Source organism: Bombus huntii, chromosome 2, assembly GCF_024542735.1.
Source record: "Bombus huntii isolate Logan2020A chromosome 2, iyBomHunt1.1, whole genome shotgun sequence".
Classification (NCBI taxonomy): domain Eukaryota; kingdom Metazoa; phylum Arthropoda; class Insecta; order Hymenoptera; family Apidae; genus Bombus; species Bombus huntii.
Window position 1 is genome coordinate 20,784,599 of NC_066239.1, and position 21,433 is coordinate 20,806,031.

The window sequence follows — 21,433 nt, forward strand, 5'->3', positions numbered from 1 at the left end:
ATGTCCAAAAGTAAGTTAATATTATTTATTATTAACATAAAACAATAAGACAGATATGCATTGAGTATCGTTTACTTGTTTTACATGGCAGCACCTATCAATTACTATAATAAACGCCATCTATTGTGAATGAATTAAACATTTTTATGATATAAACCATAGCTTCGGAACTTATTTCGTCTGTTTGATGATAGATACAATGCTAAACATACGCAGCTAAACAAGTTTCTTAACTATACGTAATTGTTTGTTTTAAAAAAGCAGGTAAAAAGAGAGAGAAATCGTATTAAGTATGTTAATCTTCTATTGAACTCTCCATTCCTGTAGCAATAATATGTGAAGGGGAATGAACCCGGGTAAAAGATTCCTTCCACAGAACTGATATAATTTATTCATTTGTTTAAGAAATTAATAACGACTGTTACAACGTACGTATACCATAGAAGGTGAAGAGTAGAAGTAATTTTTTATTAATATTTATAATTGTGTACAAAAAAAAGTATAATAAAATACTAATATGGCTAAAAAGTTAAAGAAAAGTGCCACTAATGCAAAAAATACTGGTAAAAATGTTAGCGCGAAGAATAACCGTCAGGTGAGTTAGAATAGGTTATACAATATATGTATTTAGAGAACATTTATATATATTTATACTTTTATACACGATATAAAGTAGAAAACGTTTGCAATCACATCAAATCATAAAACATCCGCTTTATGCCTATTATATCTAGTTACATTTACTATACATATTTTAGACAAGGAAACAAACAGAAGATGACAAGAATAAACATAAATCCGCTATTATTAAGGATCACAATTTGAAGTTCAAAAACAAATCTACGAAAAATAAATTAACTAAAACGGTCAAACAAATACACAAGAATGGAGAAAAACGTGCTTTCATTAATATTTTGAATTCTGACACTGTAAAAGTCGTAAATGTAAAAAACAAGGACAAAGGTAAAATAAGTAGACAAATTCAAAATAAAAAGAATCAGCAAATTAACGACAAAAAACTAATACAACAGAAACAAAATAAAAAGAATAAAATTTCTGATCAATCTAAGAATAAACTTAGTAATAATAAAGAGCTTGCAAAAAAAGCAAAATCAAAATCTACAGGACTTGAAACAAAACAGGAGCAAAAGCTTAATAAGAAAACAAAAAAATTGAGTAAAGTATTGAAAAAACAAATAAGACAAAAAGAGAGTAAATTTTCAACAGTGCCCCAAAAAAAAAATAACGATTCACAAGTAATTATAAACCGTAACTTAGATATCAAGCGTTTGGAAAAATTGCTCGCTAATAAACAAAAAGAACAAAAAAAGAAGGAAATAAATATAAAACCACAATCTTTAAGACAAAGAATGATGACTAAATTAAAAGCTTCTAGGTTCAGATATCTAAATGAAACACTTTATAATAATGAAAGTTCAGAGTCTAAAAAATATTTTAAAAGTGATCCTGATGCATTTAAGGCATATCATGAAGGATATAAACAACAAGTCGATCAATGGCCTGTAAATCCTCTTGATATAGTAATAGCTTCAATTAAAAAAATGTTAGTATATTTATTACAATTATAAACTGATATATAATTGTTACATTGAACATTATATAAATATTAATCGTGTCATAGGCCAAAGGAATACATAGTTGCTGATTTTGGATGTGGAGAAGCAAGGCTTGCTACTGTAGTTCCTCATAAAGTACATTCTTTTGATTTTGTTTCTTTAAATGAAAATGTAACTGCTTGTGACGTGGCACATACAAACCTATTAACAAGTAGTGTAAATGTTGTTGTATTTTGCCTATCACTTATGGGAACTAATCTTAAAGACTATATTGTAGAAGCAAATAGAGTTCTTAAAAAAGGGTAAGTACAAAAATAAAAGTAAATAATATAAATGAGTATATATTGAGTATATATATTGGTAAACTTTAATATAAATTAAACTCATATAACAAAAATTTATTTGTTTCGCAGTGGTATTTTAAAGATAGCTGAAGTTGAAAGTCGATTTGAACAAGTAAAGGATTTTATAGAAGCAATTAATAGTTATGGTTTCAAAATTATCTGGAAAGATTTATCGCACAACTTGTTTTACTTTTTAGACTTTGAGAAAGAAAAAGACATTAGAGGTAGAAGAAATAATCTACCTCCTATTACTTTAAAGCCATGTTTGTATAAAAAACGTTAGATAATAAGTAGTGATTAAACACTATATTTTTTATGTTTCATAAAAAATTGTGTTTTAATAAAATTTATTATTTTGTTATGTTTACTCTATCTCATTCAGCAACAACAGTTGTATATCAACATAGAAAATGTTCCATAATGTTTTAATATCAAATGACATTCTCCAAGTGACATCAATCACATTTTGGACATTTAATATATGTGCCAGCTTAAACAATGTATTATTCTTAAAATACATTGATCTGTTTGGCACATTTTACAGTTAATAATAAATTATTCATAAGCAACTTAAATAATGTATTATTTTTAAAATATTAATGTATTTCACACAGTCTGCAGGAACTTCAGAACAATGAACAAATGTATCGATTTTATTTATAATTAACAAAACTTTATAATTAGATTATATTGTAATATACTATATAAATCTTTAATTTTTGTTTATATATATATATATATGCCATATTTATAAATTATACAATTTAAAATCCCTTTAAGACATTCATATGTATGCCATCTAAAATATCTTCTCTTTCTTCTTTTAAATCTTCTATTTTTTCCACTATTCGTAACTGCAAAATATAGTGAAAATAAGATATAATATAATGTCATTAATACAAACATAATCCAAAATGTAACTTATTTACTTTGGCAGCCTCAATAATTTGTCTGGCAGTTTTTTTACTTAAATATGGAATTTTTTCTTGTAAATCCATTGGTTGAGCTTTAGCTATGCACTGCATTGTTTTAAACCCGGCATTGTACAACTGACGCGCTCTACCCTATAAAACGAAATTGGTATCATAGTATACTCGAAATAAATTTTTATTTTATCCCCTAAGTAAAAAACATTCTTACGATTTTGACTAAAGGCAAATCCATCAATGCCTCTAACTCTAAAGGGCAACAATATGACAATCTTTTACTAAACACATTCAATAAATCCTTAAATGCCCAAAATTCATCCAATTCCTGGAATATTCATCCACTGAAGTTTTAGGAAATGATATGTTATAAATACTAACTTGTTAACACTTACCAACTGCACTTACTAACCTGACAAAATCGAATTACAGAAAATGCAAACGATGATACAGCAGTCAAAAGATTTTGTATAATACCTCGATTTATTTCATATTTTTCTGCTATATCATATACTGCATGTTGACACCACAAATCATACAGTATTAATGTTATATAAAATCTATGTATCACTCTCGGTTCCACATTCTGTCACATACATATAAAATATGAAGATAAATTCAATGCCAATGAACTGAGTTTTATATACATACCTTAGGCATTAATCCATCACGTATTTTACCTATGTTTACTTCATTAATTCCTAGAAGCCTTGCTGTTTTCATTTGTGTTTCTGATAAACCAGTTACCTACAATTTTTATAAAAATATTAAAAAGTTATCGTCAATAACGATAAACATTAATAAAAATTATAAATTAAAAGTTACCACATCATAATAAATTGTTCCTGTCGGCTTTATCTGAGATATTAAATTATAAGGAGTAACAAGATATAAAAGATGCAAATAATCAATAAGAATTAAATGTTCCTGAGCTTTTTTTAAGTCTTGATACAATGTATATGCACACTGCATATCAATGCAACCTTCAACGTGAAAAAGTACACATATAAAACAATTTTATACGAAAAAATATCTTATTAAATGCTTGGCAGTAACATTATTTGTACCTTTCATAGCTGCACGTCCGAGGCTACATAACTCTAATTCAGTTTCATTAGTAAGCTTTAATATTCTTTTTCTTTTTGTTTCTATAATTGTGTCATTAGGAGATATAGTTTGTGATGGAAAAACAACGCTTACATTTGGTTTGAATATATCAAAATTTGTCTCTTTTTCCTTTATTTTCATTACACTAGTTTTTAGAAATTCAGTTAGTGCATCATCCACAATTTGTTTAACATTCACATTTAAACGTTTTTGTTGAATATTAAGTAATGTTTTTTCCGCTATTTTGTGTAGTTCACATCTAGTTGTTGCTATATGTAATAATATAGCACTTAAAATTAAATTATTTATACCTCTGTCTCTGTCTATGTGTATTGTGCTTAAAGAATCATCCATTTTAGATTTCAAAAGTTCTGTTACCTATGTGGTAAATATACAGGGTGGTTGGTAACTGGTGGTACAAGCGGAAAGGAGATGATTCTACGCGAAAAAAGAAATCGAAAATATAAAATAAAAATTTTTCGTTTGAGGCTTTGTTTTCGAGAAAATCGACTTTGAATTTTCGTTCGGTACGCGTGCACTTTATCACGTCTCGTTATAACGAATCTCACTGTAGATCGTTGTCTCGATGGATATTATCGTAGTTTAAGTTTGTTTTTGCCGTAACGGAAAATTAGGAATACAGGTAATGAAATAATATGAAGTAATCATAAAGTTTATTATTATAAAAATTGCTGAAAATGTTGCCCATTCTGCCCAACACATACTTCTGCTCTTCTAATTAAATTTCTATGAACACTTTCTAACGTATTCGATTGTTTTAAAGTATGAAAGGCTACAATAATCTTTTCTTTCAATTGCTCGCAACTTGCGATTTCTTCAGAATAGACAATTGATTTAATATGACTCCATAAATAAAAGTCAAGCGGAGTTAAGTCAGGAGAGCGTGGTGGCCAAGCTATTGTTCCAGCACTACCAATCCAGCCTTGGTAATGTTGGTTTAAAAAATCTCTCACATGACGACTAAAATGTGGCGATGCATCGTCTTGTTGAAAAATTAAACTTCCTCTAGTTCTCAGCGGTACATCTTCTAATAATTCCGGTAGTTTGTTTTGTAAGAAATCGAAATATGCTGCTGACGTTACATTTCCTTCGAAAAAATATGGTCCAATAATTAGATGTTCGATTATGCCAGCCCAGACATTTACGTTCCATCTTACTTGAAAATGTGTTTCAGGAATAGAGTGAGGATTCTCATTTTGCCAATTATGCATGTTATAGACATTGAACATTCCGTCCCTTGTAAATTTCGCTTCATCGGTCCATAAAATTTTTAACAGAAATTCTGCATCGTTAACATGCTGTTGAAGCAACCAATGACAAAATGCCTTTCGCGAAATCTTATCAGGAGGCATGAGTCCTTGTACTCTGGTGATATGATAAGCATGTAAGTTGTTTTCGTGTAGAATTGCACTTATGTCAGGATGTTCCTTTAGTATTTGCTCTTCAACATTTACACTAACGCGTCGTCGACGACCACCATGTCGTCTAAGTTTTTCAAAAGAACTATGTTCGCCGAGGGTTCGTTCTGCTCTTTGAATAATACGTCTGTCAGGATGTCAACAATTGGGATACCGGTGTCTGTAATGATTAATTGCGGCCGATGCGTTACCACCACACGCACCTAACGAAAGTATTATGTCCGTATATTCCCGATTGCTGTATGTAGACATGATGGTAGATTAATAGGTACAGATAGTGGATAGCGATAAAAGTCGGATAGTAAGTTAATAGGTAGGAAAACACTTCGGTCACATTAGAAGTGTTTATCAACATAACGTCAATCGAGACAACGATCTACAGTGAGATCCGTTATAACGAGACGTGATAAAGTGCACGCGTACCGAGCGAAAATTCAAAGTCGATTTTCTCGAAAACAAAGCCTCAAACGAAATATTTTTATTCTATATTTTCGACTTCTTTTTTCGCGTAGAATCACCCCCTTTCCGCTTGTACCACCAGTTACCAACCACCCTGTATATTATTAATATATAATAATATTTTCATTTATATGACAAATATTTATACAATAGGGGTACATGAAAAAGATACATAGAGATACATTGTTCTTACCCTTTCTAATTCATTATTTTTGCATATTAGTATACTCTCTCCTACATCTCCCATACCAGCACGACCAGCTCTTCCTGTCATTTGTTTGTATCTACTTAAATTTAGAAACTGATTGCCAACATATGGACTTCTTAATATCACCTATTAAATTTTTTTGATAAGAATAAAATATAATTAATTACTGTTTAAAAAGCGAATAATGATTAAAATACCCTTCTTGCTGGTAAATTTACTCCAGTTGCTAGTGTTGATGTACAGCATATTACAGAAAGAGTCTCTGCTCTAAAAGCATCTTCCAATAACCGTCTTTCTTCAGATGTAAGGCCAGAGTGATGATAGGCTACACCCAATTTTATGGTTTTGTGTAAGATAGGACAAAGGCCTTCTTCACTTTCAAGTGCATTTAATAATTTTTGTTTTTCATCTCTTTTGTAATCTTCTAATGATCTACAAATTATTACATATATAAGTAATAAAATCTATAATAATATGTAAATATTTAAAATATATAAAAGTTCTAACTTGAATAAAAGTTTAGACAACAATAGAGCAACATTTTCGCAATTTTTACGACTTGAACAAAATATGAGACATGAATTTTTTGGAATTACATCCATTACCAAACCTCCAATTCGATCTGGATCTATCATTGCTGCATCATTTGAATACTTTTAAAACAAATGAATAATAATTATTGATTGCCTAATAAATATACGAAAAAATATAGCATTACAACATACGACAAATATGTATTTCTTACACGATAATTGATCTTTTTCACATCTGTCAGCACATCTTTTGTTTTTAAATCAAGTAACCAAATATTTTCTTCACATTTCACATATTCTTTAATTTCAACAGGACGAAAATTTGCAGTATATAAATCTGCATTTAAGAATGTTGCTATTTCCTCTAAGTTACCTATCGTTGCACTCATTCCAACAATATGAACATTATCTAAAATAAGTATAATATATAATATATATAACGATTTATATATAAACTAAGTATCAACAAAGTTAATATTATACCTACTACTAATGTACAATACTTTTGTTAAAAGAACTTCCAATGTAGCTCCTCTTCCTCCAGATTCTCCAAGAAGATGTAATTCATCAATAACTATAATACCAATCTAAAATATTTTAAAATAATCATATTGTACGGTAATGTAGTATAGTATAGTAAAATTCGTATTGCCAAATCTCTCAATGTTTTTACCTACTTCATTAAAACGATTTTCTTCTATTAAACTATTTATTAAACCCAATGCTTTCTCTATAGTACACATGTATATGCTATTTTTTTTGCGACGCTTTTTTGGGGGAAAAGTTCCTCTTGATGCTGCATATTCTTCAACTAAAAAATCTAATTCAAGTGCAAATGGTGTCATTGCTTGAACCTAAAAGTTATGGACAAATATGTATTTCATATAATTAGTTACCATAAAAATTGCATAGTTACTCCTTTTATTGTATTGTATAAGTATTACGCTTACTTTTTCTTGTACTATAGCAACAAATGGCAATATAAATATTGCATTTCTTTTATTACATATAAGCTCTTGCAACATTAGTATTTCTGCAACCAATGTTTTACCCCCGCTAGTAGGAAGTGCATAAATTAAATTTTTTCTATTCTTTACTGCATCTAAATTCAAACAATCGTCTTGCCATTCTAAAGATTAGTGATTAATGCAAATGTAGTATGAATAAAAATGAAACTCATAAACAAGTCATTAACAATGAACTTCATTATCTTTTTAATAAATGAAATACTTACGATATAATGTACTAATACCCCTTATTCGTAAGAAAAGTTCCTTTGCTTTATTTGGTAGACCATAAAATGTATCATTGTTTATTGAACTTTTATGATGAATGTTAGTATTTTGTTTGATTATTTTGTCATTTAAATGACATATTTTATGTGGAATATCATTACTATAATCAATTGAATTTCTTTTTAATGATTTGACATTTTGTTGTTCATTATTTGGCGTATGTACTGATCCTATAATTTCTGTGGGAAGTGTTTCTTCTAAACAATTCTCGAAATTTTGAGTTACCTATTTTAAAGGATATAATAGCCATATAAGTTTAAAAAATTTTGATATTAAATAGCCCTACAAATAATTTTACAGATATTAAAACTATTAATAACCTGCTTAAAGCACTCCAAAACATTATCTTTTACATCGTAAGAATCCAATTGTGTAAATGCATTTAAAAATGTATTGTCCTGCCAATGAGTATCTGTTTCATTCTGAGAAAAAGTTGAAGTATTTTGTTTGACAATTTCTGTTTGTAAATCTTTTTCTTTTTCTTCTTCTTCATTAACAACATATTGTATTTTAATATCATTTTCATTTCTTTCAAATATATCACAGGAACTCCATTCATGTGCAAAACTATTTAAGGTCTTTTCATGTATATTAGGACTAGTAGCACACATCTTGCTTTCATCATGATCTTCGATATCTATTAACATTGTATCATCCATCGAAAGAATAGAATCAATGGCTTTTAATGATTTATGAAGCAGTCTAATTCGCTTGAACTCTTATTTATATTTACATAACTAAAATTATTATAATCATTATTCAATAAAAAATTTGTATTTGGTATAACAATTACATTAATAATCACACAAAATTTATCATCAATTGCATAAATAAATTATTGCCTTAAAATACACAAATAAAACAGTAGTACACCATTAATTGATAAGAGATGCTGAAAGGTACAATTATAATTTATGAAGTAAAAAATATTTGCATCTTCATATAATATAATAATACCTAAATTATTTTGTTTATAATTACTTGAAATTATATTTATTATACATAAGTAAATCTAAAATAACTACAATTGTAATTAATTCAACAAACACGATGACATTATCAACTGTGTGTCAGAATAAGTAAAATTTATTCATTTATTTGACAAACGTTAATTGTATATAAGTGAAGATAAATAACTCAGTACATGAATATTAATGATTATTAATAATATAGATAGGTATAATTAACACAGAAACATATTTAACCTACCACTTGATTTTATGTATTGCCTGGTATTACGAAAATATAGCTATACATATACACCTGATTGTAAAACGACGTAATAAATTGTATAAATTCTAAATTGTGAACATAAAAAATAAAGGGAACAAAAATGAATGTTTTTGTAAAATCTCTTGTACCAGTAGTAAGCACAAATAATAATATGTCAACAACAATTATATTATTGTCAAATCGTGTAATTAAAATGTTCGTAACATGTAGTTTAAGGTTAAACCAGTATCTCTGGTAAAATGTATTTCAACAACTTGTGCGCATTATAAGGACGATTTTCAGGATGTAATTCATCCAGAAAGCCAAAAACTTGACATACCATTATATGAGAAACGTAGTGAAGAGAATAAAGATGTTAAAAAAGCTCGGTAATATCAAAGATACACAGAGGTTAAATATTATTTGTATTAAAATATAACATATTTCTCAATATAATTTTATTTTTGTATATTTCAGACTATTATATCAGTCTCGTAAACGTGGTATGTTAGAAAATGGTCTTATTTTAAGTACATTTGCTAAGAAATATTTATCTAGCTTTGATGATAAACAATTACACTTGTATGATTGCCTTATCAATCTGCCAACCAACGATTGGGACATATTTTACTGGGCTACAGGTGCAAAGCCCACTCCACCTGAATTTGACAATGAAGTTATGGATTTGTTAAAAAAACACATCAAAAATGCAGACCGTCAGACAAGAATAATGCAACCTGAACTATGATTATTATAATATTTAGTTATAAAGTATTTAACAGCCTAAATTTGTATTTTAACTTCATGAAAAAACAAAGTTATGCTATAGTAATAAAGTTATTTATAAAAGTTATTTAACATTATTTATTTAAAATTGTACATAAATATGTTGTATTTATGGTAAATATAACATGTAGAATTATAAATAAATGATAGATAATGTGTATCTACAAAAGTAAGTTGTTACATCAATAAATAATTGGAAAAATACCTTTCAATAGTTTATTAATCAATATACATAATTAAAGTCAATCGTTATTAAAAATAAAACATTTTATTACAAAATTCTGTACAAGACTTTTAGAGATTCCTTACAAAAACAACATACATAATACTGCTGCATTATTCTGAGATAAAATGGCAGAAATGCCTACTTCGTATTACAGATACATTGTATCCTAAGTTATACAGAGCATTACACTCTTATAGATACAAATATACAATTCAAAAACGAGTATATTAACTGAAACTCACAAGTCCCGGGCCTTTATTTGAGTATGTAGTTGTATTTTTTACTTTTGTTGTTGCTTTTCCTCTTCGCGAACTAATAATAAAGTAAGAATTATTAAAAAGTAACATGATTTATATTAAAATTATTGTAATAATCATTTTATTAAATTTAATATACAGGGTGACCGAAAAGGTCGGGAACTTATACTACGTGCTAATAAAGTCAAGTAGATAAAAAAAGTTCATGTAAACTTATATCCGAAAATGCTTTACTGAAGCGTTGTAAGAGTCCAAATTTTGTATTAATTATTTTGGCAATTATAATAAATGTTCCAATCTTTTTTCTATTGTAAAAACGCAAGCTTCAATTTGTCGAACTCTTTCGAATATTTTTACTGTTGTAGAAACAGTAGTAAATGCATTTTGAATATATTCCGAAATTTTCTCAACGTTGGATCGGTTGACTTCCTAGGTCAACAGATTTAATTCCTCTGGATTGCTATTTACGGCCTCTAGCGAAACAATTGACTTATGAAAATATGAGAGAAATAGAAAACCAGTTTGGGGAAATATCCAAAATGCATTTACTACTATTTGTACAACAGCAGGAATATTCAAAAGAATGTGACGAATGAAAGCCTGCATTCTTGTCGAAGGAAGACATTTCGAACATTTATTATAACCGCCAAAGCAATTAATAAAAATTATTAAACGCTTCAATAAAGTATTTTCGGATAAGTTTATAGTAAGTTAGCGTAAATTTTATCCCAACCCTTTCAGACATTGTATATATACGTATATATGTATATATGTCTTACTTTGACGCTGTCCGCTTGTACTTTTTATTTGTATTTCGGTAACTATTTTTACCTTTACGTTTTATACCACGGACTGTGTTGGATTTAGCGGTAAAAGTAGTAGTATCGTTATACCATGTATCATCATCAGCGTCGTTATTACTGTCTTCCTTCTCTTCATTCATTAATACTATTAAAAATCATAGTTATTAATTTCAGTAATTATTGTACTATGTAAAGGTACAGTATTTACATATTCAAATCATTTAAATATAACAGCATTTTACCATATTTCTCTGCAGCATATTTTTGTGTAATATCTAATAGTGCTTTTCCATATTTTTCGAAATTTGCTTTAGTTACATGTGGAATTCGTAACATAGCTTCTTCACTATCTGGAAGATTTTGACTCATTGCCCTAATTGCAATCATATTCATAACCGAAGATGCTGAAATATCGAGTGCTCCAGCAATTCCTTTTATTATTTCCATCAATTCTTGGTAACATCGTTGTTGTAGTTCCAAAAGTACTTTGTCAATCTTTTTCGTAACTGTAGATACTGTTGCTACAGCAGTAGTACTATTATTGGATGATTTCATAGGAAGCATTACCTATATTAAGAAATATTATATTTTAATAATCTATTCTGATATTTCACTTTTAAGAATTAAGATTTGTAAAATAAAGTAAATCTATGCATTTGTTATTCTACCTTTATATCTTTTTTTGTCATGAGTTCACTGGCATTCGGTCCAATTTTTAGATAAGCACAAGCAATTTCATTGTTTATATACATCTGCTCTTGTAAATATTCTTTGAGTACCATATAATGAAGTAAACGTTCTATGTCGTGCCTATTCCATGATCTTCCACGGCCGTATAAAGGATTCTTAGTAAGACCTACATAAATATTTGATAGCTATATTACATATTACATAAATAAGTAACATATAATAAAAATTTAAATTTTGCTTACCTGATTCCCTTAGTTTTTTGAGATCACTTCCTTTAAATATGTCTGTAAGAAGTACTAAAGTAAGATTAGAATTTCTTGATTGATTAATGTCACGTACAGCTCTCAAAATATGTTTTGCTTCATCTGTTGTGTCTAACATAGTGAAATCATCCTAAAAATTTGTATATAAGTTATAAAATATTTAAAAAGTTTTATTTAACATATACTTTATTGTTTTAAATGTACTTACTTTACATCTACAATTGTCACATGATGTGGCTTTGTTTGCAATGCATTGTTGTCGATCAAACATTTCTCCAAAGTAATGAAGTTGTTGTGCTCTGCGACAATCTGTCTTATTTTCACAAAACGATACCATTTTATATAAGTTATCTATATGAGTCTTTGTTACAGTAGGGTTTGGGTTGTCTAGTTCGATCATTTTTCTAATTCTGTGCATATCAGCATAATTATAAAATAATATACAGTCTGCATTTTCCCCATCACGTCCAGCGCGTCCACTTTCTTGATAGTAGCCTTCAATAGATTTTGGAAGAGCTGCATGAATTACAAATCGTACATTGGGTTTATCAATCCCCATTCCAAATGCTATTGTTGCACAAACAACTTTGATCTAGAATTTATTTGCAATTAATAAATTGTATAATTATAAGAAAGAAAGTTATGAAATTATTTGTATTTTCATACTTCTTCTGAAATCCATCGGCCTTGAATATCAGTCCTACTACTATCTGTATGGCCAGCATGATAACTCAGTGCCTTAATGCCATTTTTTCTCATTTGCATCGCATAATCATCACAATCTTTGCGAGATAAACAGTAAACAATACCGCACTCATTCTTGTACTTCATTTTTAGCATAGCTATTACTTCATCTGAACAATTTTTTCCTTTTTTTGCAATTATGCTATATCTTAAATTAGGTCTATTAAAACTTGACATAAACCTAGACAGAATAAAAGAAATGTTATTATGAAAAGTTACAAGTCAGTTAGAATTATATGTAATAAATATACTTAAGATCAAATTACATACCATTTAGGTACACTAAGACCTAATTGATGTAATATATCGGTTCTAACTCTTGGTGTAGCTGTTGCAGTTAGTGCAATCACTGGTACTTTAGGATAATTTTCTCTGAGACGATTTAATTTTTTATAATCAGGACGAAAATCATGACCCCACTGACTAACGCAATGTGCTTCATCAATAACAAATCTTGCTAATAACCCCCTTTCATATAATGTAGTCAAAAGATTGCAAAATTTTTGAGACGCAGAAATTTTTTCTGGTGTTACATATAATAATTTAAGAGATGGTTCTTTCTTTGAAAGTTCTCTATATATTCCGCTTGCTTGACTATCTGTTATTCCACCAGACATATGTGCGGCTGGAATCTATACAAAATTTGTTAATAAATTATGTGTATCTAACAATATATAAGTATATGTATATAAAATAATACTTGGAAAATTTACATCAAGAGAAGTAAGTTTTTGAACTTGATCAAGAATGAGACTTTTTAATGGTGAAATTACAATTGTTACTCCAGGTAATAAAAGTGCTGGGAGTTGATAGCATAGTGACTTTCCTCCTCCAGTTGGCATTAACACAAAACAGTCAAACCCTAAAATTGCAGCATTAATTGCTTGCAATTGGTTTGGTCTAAATGAATATAATCCAAATTTTTGTCGAAAAACCTTAAAAAGTATTATGTTTGATATACAACAAAATTTAGAATGCTAAATTTATGTATATTATCATTTTGATTAATTCAATTTCACAAATTAAAATAACATTAAAGAATAAAATATTTTACTTTTAACATTTCTCGTGAATGCGGATATGTTAATCCATCAAATTCACCACTAACACCATCATTCTTATAACTTCCAGTAAAAATACCTATTGGCGAATTTATTTTATCTTTTTTCTGCTCTTTTTTACTTTCATTATTAGTATTTTGTGTAGCACCTGCTGCAGATAAATTAAAACAGGAATTGTACAATAATAAAAATGTAAATAAATAAAAGATGAGTTTGTGATGCAAATTTACCTGATACATCCAGCTTTATATTGCAATCTTTACTCAATGTGGGAAATTGATTAAATTCTTGAGTTAAACAATCAACTATCTCTTCAGAAAATGAAATTTTGTCTGTAATAAATAAATAATCATATATGTACTAAATTGATACATATATACATATAAATATAATGTATTAAATCTACCTTTCATATATGGCACATCCATTACATTCCAATCAGCTGGTTTATTTTCACATCCTAGTTTTTCAGGAATTTGAAAATTTTCTCTTTCTTTCCATTCAGGACATGCACTTTCACTAATTTGTACTTTTTCTACATTATATGTATTGTCAAAACTAGTATTTGCATTTAAGTTAGAAACTTTAGTTTTAGTATTAGTAACTTTGGACCCTTCTTCCTTTTTCAATATTTCTCCTATTTGTTTAGAAAGTTCAGAACCAGTTGCTTTAATGGGCCTTTTCAATTCAAATGTACTTTTTTTCCCTTGAACTGGAGAATCATCTGATTTAATTTTTACAGAACTCTGTAAATCAATACTGTTCTTTTGATCCTTTATTTGTGATTCACCTTCTTTTTGTAAGAAATTGGGGAATTCTTTTACTGTTGACAAGGTCGTTTGTGTTTTCGCAGTACAACTTGATTCTGCATCTGATAAATTAGTATTAGATGCATTAAAACTATCGTTATCTGAAATACTTATAACTGACTGCTGATTTAAAGTTTCAGATGTTTTAAATAATGGAAAATTATTCGTAACATCAGATAATTCTTTATCAGCAACTTTTTTGTTTTCATCAATTTTAATATGTGCTAACTTTGTCTCAACTAAACGAATTTTTGCTTTAACATGTTGATATAAAATTTTTAATTCTTGAAATGAACGTGCATTAAACTGTGGAAATTTTTCTAGCACTGGTAATGGTATTTGGTCTAATGCAATGTAAAATTTACTAAGAATTTCTATTTGAAAATCTTTTAAATCCTTATGTCTATTTTCCAATTCATCTTTTGTAATCTAAAAATAATTGCATTATATATACCTTAATTATGTATTAATAATAATATTACCAATAACAATTATATTGATATTTACTGGTACTGAAGCCATTATTGGTTTTCCTTTTGTAGATTGTATCCATGAATCCAACTGTTTTCCTAAGCCTAAAGGTTTTAAATCTAATTTGAAATCTGGCCCTATCCATCCTTTTGTAGGGGTTCTTTTTAAACTTTGTTTAAAATTTGGGCTGCTATCTGAATCTGATATTATAATATTTTCTTTTTTTTTGAAGTTTGAACATCTTTTTGGAGTTCTTGGACTATTACTTTCAATCAAATATTTTTCTTGTGTTTCTGTTTGCATATTACTGCTCTCAGTAGTTGTATGCAAAAATACATTATCAAGTGGTTTATCCCCTTTTGTAGATAATAAACTTTGATTTGACATTTGTTCTTCACTACTACTGTTAAGAACTCTTTTTTTTCTATTTAAACTTAAAGTTGATTTTATCACTATGTCATCTTCGCTGTCTGATAAGTAACTATGTCTAATTTGTGATTTTTGTACATTTCTACATGAATTTTCTCCTTTAGAACTTTCAGCATAATTATCTTTCAAATTGCTATCATTTGCTTTTGTGGTACTCTTATTAACATCATAATACATTGAATCCTCAGAACTATTCTAAAATACATAATTATATTAAAATTATATTATATTATAAAATGACGTATTTTACATATAATAAAGATATTCTTACAAGAGATATAATAGACATTTTATCATTTGTTTTTAATTTTTCAGTGTTGATGAGTTTGAAGTCCATAGATGTATCTAAATCACCTGGTTTTACATTTGTATTTGATGACTTAGGAGTGCTATAAATCGAACAAAACATTATACATTTATCATATTTTATATGTAGTAAGATATATTTTAAATGTAATTAACACATTTAAGGTATATACAAATAGAACAAAAAGGTTATATCTTATGTAATACTTTATTCTAACTTAGGTTGTATCTTAAAAACTTTTATTAAATGTTATTGGTAGGCTACTTTGAATAAATATTTTTCTTACCTGGATTGTGCATCACGTTTACTTTTCATACGTTCAAGAAATCCTTTGAACGTAGGTTGTATTTCATTCTGACTAAGTGGAACCTTTCTTGACATTTTCTTGAAATTTTAGTGAGCATTAAAAATTATAAAATTTTGAAAGTATATACAAATTTCACGGTAAACGAAAGTTATTGTTATATTTAATTATTATATTATTTACGTATGTACATAGAATGTGATATTGAGGAAGAACACAAAAATAAAACACAATAAACACAAAAGATGAATGAAATATTTCTAAAAATATACATCTTTCTTAACTTCATATATTTTTTCAACACACGCAATACAATATTATGATGAATTTCATGGAAAAACACAGATTGTATATAAATTCAAAGTATTAAATTAAACAATTAATTAAACATTTAAAAGTATTTGTTAAAAGACTTTTAATTTTATGTATAACATTTATGTCATACAAAATAACATTCATAATTTATAATTTTACGAGTTCTTTTTCACATGACTGTGGTATTTTCTATATTCTAGGCGCCAGAAATTAATCACAAGCATCACTTGATTTAAACTGATTTGAAGTTAGCCGAATAAATAACTACAAATTTTTCACGTTTGAAAAAACATGATTTGTAACGTTTTATAATATGTATTATACTTGTACATAGCTTGATAAACTAAATACGATAATATTCTTAAACATTATATTTTTTAAATCAATAGTTCGTTATCTTTTAAATTCCTAAATATGTACTTTCCATGATAAATTTTTATTCTTTGCAGTTCTATAAACCTCCTGTAGTGGCAGTTCCTATTTCAATATTAATTTAAAACATGTTTAAAACTGACATTATATCTTAATAAATTTTATCACCTATTAAAGCAATTTAAATTTTGTAACTCCCAACGAAACTTAGTAATAGAACCTATATATTAATAGTTTTTTGAAGAGTAATATTTGTAAATAAATGATAAAATATAAAATATCGAATAGTACATTATAAGATCTTTGTTTTCGGTTAATAATTCCTAATGAGACCTATATGGTCAAATAGTCGTGCAAATGCAATCTTATTTTCATCGAGTAAGGGTGAGCTAGTAAGTTCTGATTAACTGGTTTATTTTCCCCTTCTGACATACATCATTGAGTTAGTAAGTATGTGATATATATTTAATAAGCCAATTTTATTTAAATATTAATAATTGTAATACATATTAAGATTGATAAAAAAGATTTTGTTATAAAAATTATTTATAATACACCCTACTCTTTTTATGCAATAGGTATTAAGAGTTGCATAATTTATTAAAAAATGAATTACCAATGTTGAGATATTTGGCTTAACATTTTATAATAAAATTTTTGATATCCATTATAAAACTTAGATCAATATCTACTTTCAGGGTGATAAGTTATATACTATTGCAAAATTTGTTAATCTTAATCTTCTAATTATTTCTACTTCTAAGTAGTAATGTTTTATTTATTTATAAATCTCAACAAAAGATAATATTATTACAAAACTTACTGAATTCATTGCGTAGTTGTAAAATTAAATACAAAATAAAAACAACAACAATTTTCCTACTTATATATTTTAATTTTTAACCATTCATAATAGTAAACAAACTAAATTGAAATTTTGCGCATTTATGCTCAAACCAATGACTAATGCGGCCCCAAAGTATCTAAAGTATCTTCATCTAAAACAGAAGTTTATACTCGGTCCCTATATTCCTATGTTCGTGGGTAAAACATTATTACTCATGCGCAAATTATAAAATTAAATACCTATATATGAAAACCTATATTCTAGATATCCTATATCAGAACCTATATGTATGTGAAAATATGAAATTATATTTTTACATATTTTGAGATCTAGATGAACAAACAAAATCCTGTAATAATTTTATTATTCAGTATGATTAAAAATAATTATAATAGCAATATTTGTGAAATAGTATTTTATCATTTTTATTTTTATGTTAAGATACATATGTAATGTACGTAGTCATTTAATGTGGTAAATGAATAGCATTTTCGTAATCTAATGGAATCATAATGAATTCAAGGTTCTTACATTATTGTAGTCTATCGTTGCTTATTATGTCATTATCATCATATACGTAGCAGTGGCAGTAGCTGGTAGTAACTATGTAGAAATTCACATAAACATCTCAGTTCCAGTCTCTAGTACAGCGAATAATTCTACACTGTACATCGCTTTGTAAGTGACACACATATTTTAATGTTTTGATAGATCATAGATATCACTAGTGTTAAGATACTATTTGTTTATAGCTTATAATCGTAAACAAGATCTATATTTTTAGTAAATTATTTATGATATAAAATTTAATCCTTAAAAGTTGATCTGCAAATGAAGTGTCATTTACGTGTTACAGATAAGATACAACTATGGACCAATTATGCGAAGAGCAGCATCTTGACATAACAATTGATGAAAGTGAAATTGTTGATGGTGCTAAAGAAATAATTAAGAAAATCAGACCAACATGGCCTTTGGATAAATTGCACTTTAAGGTAAAACATTTTATAAAATATATTGCAACTTATATAGTATTTTTTTACATACATATACGTACACACATATATATATATATTTTGTAAAGGTTTGATATTATGTACTCATTTTTTCGATTTATTATAGCTTCAAAAGCATGTTTGCTGTAAAATTTTTAATGAAATACAAGTTGTATTTAAATATTTACAGTAAGTACTAATATTTGTTATAACTATATCTTCAAATTTTTAATGCAATAAAAATTTAAAATTATTAAAATTGATGCTATAATAATACATAATAGTGTATAATAATGTAGTAATGTAATAATGTAAAAAGGATATAAAGTTTAAGATCATTTTATTCACATCTTGTGATGATGACCTTATCTACTGATAAATGTGTTTTTCTTGGACTTATTATTTAAGAACAAATATGTATCACTGTATTGTCAAATATTTTCATTCTTCTGCTTCTTGATAATCAAATCTATTCATATATCTATGATTTTTCTTCACTATTCAGTCAACATTCCATTATAATCATTGTTAGTTATTAAGAATTATATTAATTCTAATGAATTTAAATTTGAAAAATATTAATTAACTGATATATATTTTATTACAGGAAGATAAATAGAAATATGTATTTTAATACTACAATAAATTTTATTTTCAGATATTTACAGATGGAATCACAAATAAACTTATAGGAGTATGGTATTCTGAGCATTACAATGAAATGGTATTAGTTAGAGTTTATGGACATAAGACGGATCTGCTCATCGATCGAAAAGATGAAACAAGAAATATTCGAGTAAGTACAATATTAGAAAAGATAAAAGTAAAAATACATGCATATGTATGATCAAGAATAAATTGATTATTTAAACAGGTATTAAACAAAGTAGGTTTTACACATTCCATTTATGCTACATTCAATAATGGTTTAGCTTACCAGTTCATTGAAGGTAATATACTTACAACAGAAACAGTCAGAAACCCTGACATATATGTATTAGTTGCTAAGAGAATGGCTCAAATGCATAGACTTAAACCTGATGATACTGAGATACCCAAAGATGCTTGTATTTGGAAGAAGTTAGAAAAATTTATGGAAATTATGCCAAAAGAATTTTTAGATGTTACCAAACAAACAAGGTAATATACTGGATTATAAATTCAAATATAATTATATTTATTTGTAGTATTTGCATTATAATTATTATTTATTATCACTTTAGGTTTGAGAAGATCATAAAGCCATTTGGTGTGTTAAAACAGGAATATGAAGCACTGAAAAAGGAACTGATAAATTTGAATAATGAAGTAGTGTTTGCTCATAATGATTTACTTCTAGGGAATGTACTTTATAATGAAAAGAAAATGTCAGTAACGTTTATTGACTTTGAATATACAGGATATAACTATCAAGCTTATGACATAGCTAATCATTTTGCTGAATTTGCTGGTAATTTAAGTATATGTTCAAATATAATACTACAAATGATATTTTTTACAATATAATTTGTATAATCATGATATATCTTCATTTATAAAGTACAAAATAGATGTATGTATAATAAAAATAAAATTTATTAACTTATAATTATGTACAACTTAATTTTAGGTATTGATAATCCTGATTATTCATTATATCCTGAAGAACAACTGCAAAAAGCGTGGTTAAATATATATCTTCAGGAATATAACAATGTAAAATGTGTACCTCAAAATGAAATTAATTTACTGTATTTACAAGTAAATAAATTTGTTCTTTTATCACACTTTTTTTGGGGTTGTTGGGGACTCATACAAAGTGAACATTCAACAATTGACTTTGACTTTTTAGAGTAAGTATATGTGAAATATATAGCTCCAAGTTAGTTCCATCATTTTTATTGAAATCCACAATGTAATAAATATTCTGTTTTAAAATCATCTTTTTATCATGCTACTTTAAAAAAACTTATTTTTACCTATATAATGCTTTATAGGTATGCTGCAATACGATTTAATGAGTATTTCAAATGGAAAGAAGAATATCTTAAGACAAAATTATAAAATCAGAACTAATTTGTTATATTTTTATAGTTATACTGTTATGAAACTAGCATTCCAACATTTTTATTGTTTGTAAATAACATTCCTGTAGATACATTCCCTTTTAATTTGTTATATAACAAAGATTTAACAAAGAAAATTTTACAATTATGAGTTTGTATATGATGCTACTGTAAATTTATACAATTGACAGTATTATATAGAGTAAAAGGAGTAAAAAATATATACATATATATGTATTTGTAAAGTAATATATGTAAAGATATTATATGCGAAATATAACAGTTATTTAAAATAAAACATGTTATTCCTTATAATTCATTTATAAGTATTCTTGCACAGTGATTAATATCGTTATTTATATCTTTGTTGTTAACAAGTTGTTAGTTCACACTGTGTTCTGTTTTATTATCCTTTTTATACTTGGAAATAAAGTTGGAAATAGAATGTTTTTAAAATAAAACTCAAAACTGCCTCAACTCCCGAATACATTTTCATTAGTTATTCGTTTCAATCAAAAGATATCTTTTTAGCATTTTATGATATCATTGAATAAATAAATGTCTATTTCATTAGTACCATTCTCGATTATAAAAAGAAATAGAAATTAT

The 21,433-nt window shown here is 27.1% G+C and overlaps 5 protein-coding genes across 13 annotated transcripts; 3 read left to right on the forward strand and 2 right to left on the reverse strand.

Moving 5' to 3' along the window:
* The first annotated feature begins 124 nt into the window (after window positions 1-124).
* LOC126875039 (uncharacterized) lies at window positions 125-2,282 on the forward strand. 2 transcript variants are annotated; one of them, XM_050637649.1, is made up of 5 exons: window positions 125-264; window positions 406-595; window positions 759-1,564; window positions 1,643-1,879; window positions 1,991-2,282. In XM_050637649.1, exons 2-5 carry the CDS (start codon window positions 518-520, stop codon window positions 2,202-2,204), a joined length of 1,335 nt encoding a protein of 444 aa, XP_050493606.1. In that variant the 5' UTR covers window positions 125-264; window positions 406-517; the 3' UTR covers window positions 2,205-2,282. The 2 variants fall into 2 exon arrangements, with proteins under 2 accessions (XP_050493606.1, XP_050493600.1); XM_050637643.1 differs by having other exon boundaries at window positions 169-290.
* A 274-nt stretch (window positions 2,283-2,556) lies between these two features.
* On the reverse strand, window positions 2,557-8,829 carry LOC126874767 (helicase POLQ-like). 4 transcript variants are annotated; one of them, XM_050637154.1, is made up of 16 exons: window positions 8,209-8,828; window positions 7,828-8,113; window positions 7,544-7,722; window positions 7,271-7,447; window positions 7,081-7,180; window positions 6,806-7,002; window positions 6,568-6,713; window positions 6,258-6,492; window positions 6,046-6,186; window positions 3,915-4,332; window positions 3,673-3,830; window positions 3,499-3,594; window positions 3,260-3,433; window positions 3,062-3,175; window positions 2,851-2,985; window positions 2,557-2,775 (listed from the first exon to the last, which is right to left on the reverse strand). In XM_050637154.1, the coding sequence occupies exons 1-16, from the start codon at window positions 8,545-8,547 to the stop codon at window positions 2,686-2,688; spliced, it is 2,985 nt and encodes a 994-aa protein (XP_050493111.1). In that variant the 5' UTR covers window positions 8,548-8,828; the 3' UTR covers window positions 2,557-2,685. The 4 variants fall into 4 exon arrangements, 2 of the variants coding, with proteins under 2 accessions (XP_050493111.1, XP_050493128.1); XR_007693010.1 differs by lacking the exon at window positions 2,557-2,775 and having other exon boundaries at window positions 3,243-3,433; window positions 8,209-8,829; XR_007693012.1 differs by lacking the exon at window positions 2,557-2,775 and having other exon boundaries at window positions 2,951-2,985; window positions 3,062-3,191; window positions 8,209-8,829.
* Window positions 8,830-9,086: 257 nt separating this feature from the next.
* LOC126875210 (succinate dehydrogenase assembly factor 2, mitochondrial-like) lies at window positions 9,087-9,953 on the forward strand. Of its 2 annotated transcripts, none has more exons than XM_050638016.1 (3): window positions 9,087-9,254; window positions 9,332-9,489; window positions 9,578-9,953. In XM_050638016.1, the coding sequence occupies exons 1-3, from the start codon at window positions 9,222-9,224 to the stop codon at window positions 9,846-9,848; spliced, it is 462 nt and encodes a 153-aa protein (XP_050493973.1). In that variant the 5' UTR covers window positions 9,087-9,221; the 3' UTR covers window positions 9,849-9,953. The 2 variants fall into 2 exon arrangements, with proteins under 2 accessions (XP_050493973.1, XP_050493974.1); XM_050638017.1 differs by having other exon boundaries at window positions 9,090-9,254; window positions 9,338-9,489.
* On the reverse strand, window positions 9,792-17,621 carry LOC126874761 (recQ-like DNA helicase Blm). Of its 3 annotated transcripts, none has more exons than XM_050637129.1 (15): window positions 16,233-17,621; window positions 15,911-16,028; window positions 15,247-15,834; window positions 14,337-15,168; window positions 14,161-14,262; window positions 13,924-14,078; window positions 13,583-13,804; window positions 13,140-13,501; window positions 12,792-13,050; window positions 12,334-12,717; window positions 12,105-12,255; window positions 11,841-12,028; window positions 11,415-11,739; window positions 11,149-11,317; window positions 9,792-10,424 (listed from the first exon to the last, which is right to left on the reverse strand). In XM_050637129.1, exons 1-15 carry the CDS (start codon window positions 16,325-16,327, stop codon window positions 10,340-10,342), a joined length of 4,035 nt encoding a protein of 1,344 aa, XP_050493086.1. In that variant the 5' UTR covers window positions 16,328-17,621; the 3' UTR covers window positions 9,792-10,339. The 3 variants fall into 3 exon arrangements, with proteins under 3 accessions (XP_050493086.1, XP_050493078.1, XP_050493097.1); XM_050637121.1 differs by having other exon boundaries at window positions 13,924-14,081; window positions 16,233-17,619; XM_050637140.1 differs by having other exon boundaries at window positions 13,924-14,081; window positions 15,247-15,829; window positions 16,233-17,618.
* Window positions 17,622-18,081: 460 nt separating this feature from the next.
* LOC126875095 (ethanolamine kinase) lies at window positions 18,082-21,122 on the forward strand. 2 transcript variants are annotated; one of them, XM_050637803.1, is made up of 7 exons: window positions 18,082-18,462; window positions 18,641-18,779; window positions 19,438-19,575; window positions 19,654-19,919; window positions 20,003-20,229; window positions 20,389-20,611; window positions 20,756-21,122. In XM_050637803.1, the coding sequence occupies exons 2-7, from the start codon at window positions 18,654-18,656 to the stop codon at window positions 20,820-20,822; spliced, it is 1,047 nt and encodes a 348-aa protein (XP_050493760.1). In that variant the 5' UTR covers window positions 18,082-18,462; window positions 18,641-18,653; the 3' UTR covers window positions 20,823-21,122. The 2 variants fall into 2 exon arrangements, with proteins under 2 accessions (XP_050493760.1, XP_050493769.1); XM_050637812.1 differs by lacking the exon at window positions 18,082-18,462 and adding an exon at window positions 18,907-18,968 and having other exon boundaries at window positions 18,638-18,779.
* Window positions 21,123-21,433: the final 311 nt, after the last annotated feature.

Bases quoted from the DNA above. Each gene is read 5' to 3' on its own strand.
- LOC126875039 (XM_050637649.1), top strand. From the start codon at position 518: ATGGCTAAAAAGTTAAAGAAAAGTGCCACTAATGCAAAAAATACTGGT. The intron at 596-758 runs GTGAGTTAGAAT...TACATATTTTAG, and splicing joins GCGCGAAGAATAACCGTCAG to ACAAGGAAACAAACAGAAGA. The intron at 1,880-1,990 runs GTAAGTACAAAA...TTTGTTTCGCAG, and splicing joins AATAGAGTTCTTAAAAAAGG to TGGTATTTTAAAGATAGCTG.
- LOC126874767 (XM_050637154.1), bottom strand. From the start codon at position 8,547: ATGGATGATACAATGTTAATAGATATCGAAGATCATGATGAAAGCAAG. The intron at 6,187-6,257 runs GTATTTTAATCA...AAAATTTAATAG, and splicing joins TAAATTTACCAGCAAGAAGG to GTGATATTAAGAAGTCCATA. The intron at 3,434-3,498 runs GTATGTATATAA...TGTATGTGACAG, and splicing joins GTGATGGATTAATGCCTAAG to AATGTGGAACCGAGAGTGAT.
- LOC126875210 (XM_050638016.1), top strand. From the start codon at position 9,222: ATGAATGTTTTTGTAAAATCTCTTGTACCAGTA. The intron at 9,255-9,331 runs GTAAGCACAAAT...CGTAACATGTAG, and splicing joins TAAAATCTCTTGTACCAGTA to TTTAAGGTTAAACCAGTATC. The intron at 9,490-9,577 runs GTAATATCAAAG...TGTATATTTCAG, and splicing joins AAAGATGTTAAAAAAGCTCG to ACTATTATATCAGTCTCGTA.
- LOC126874761 (XM_050637121.1), bottom strand. From the start codon at position 16,327: ATGTCAAGAAAGGTTCCACTTAGTCAGAATGAAATACAACCTACGTTC. The intron at 16,029-16,232 runs GTAAGAAAAATA...TTCGATTTATAG, and splicing joins AAACGTGATGCACAATCCAG to CACTCCTAAGTCATCAAATA. The intron at 12,718-12,791 runs GTATGAAAATAC...AATAAATTCTAG, and splicing joins GCCGATGGATTTCAGAAGAA to ATCAAAGTTGTTTGTGCAAC.
- LOC126875095 (XM_050637803.1), top strand. From the start codon at position 18,654: ATGGACCAATTATGCGAAGAGCAGCATCTTGACATAACAATTGATGAA. The intron at 20,230-20,388 runs GTAATTTAAGTA...ACTTAATTTTAG, and splicing joins TCATTTTGCTGAATTTGCTG to GTATTGATAATCCTGATTAT. The intron at 20,612-20,755 runs GTAAGTATATGT...AATGCTTTATAG, and splicing joins ATTGACTTTGACTTTTTAGA to GTATGCTGCAATACGATTTA.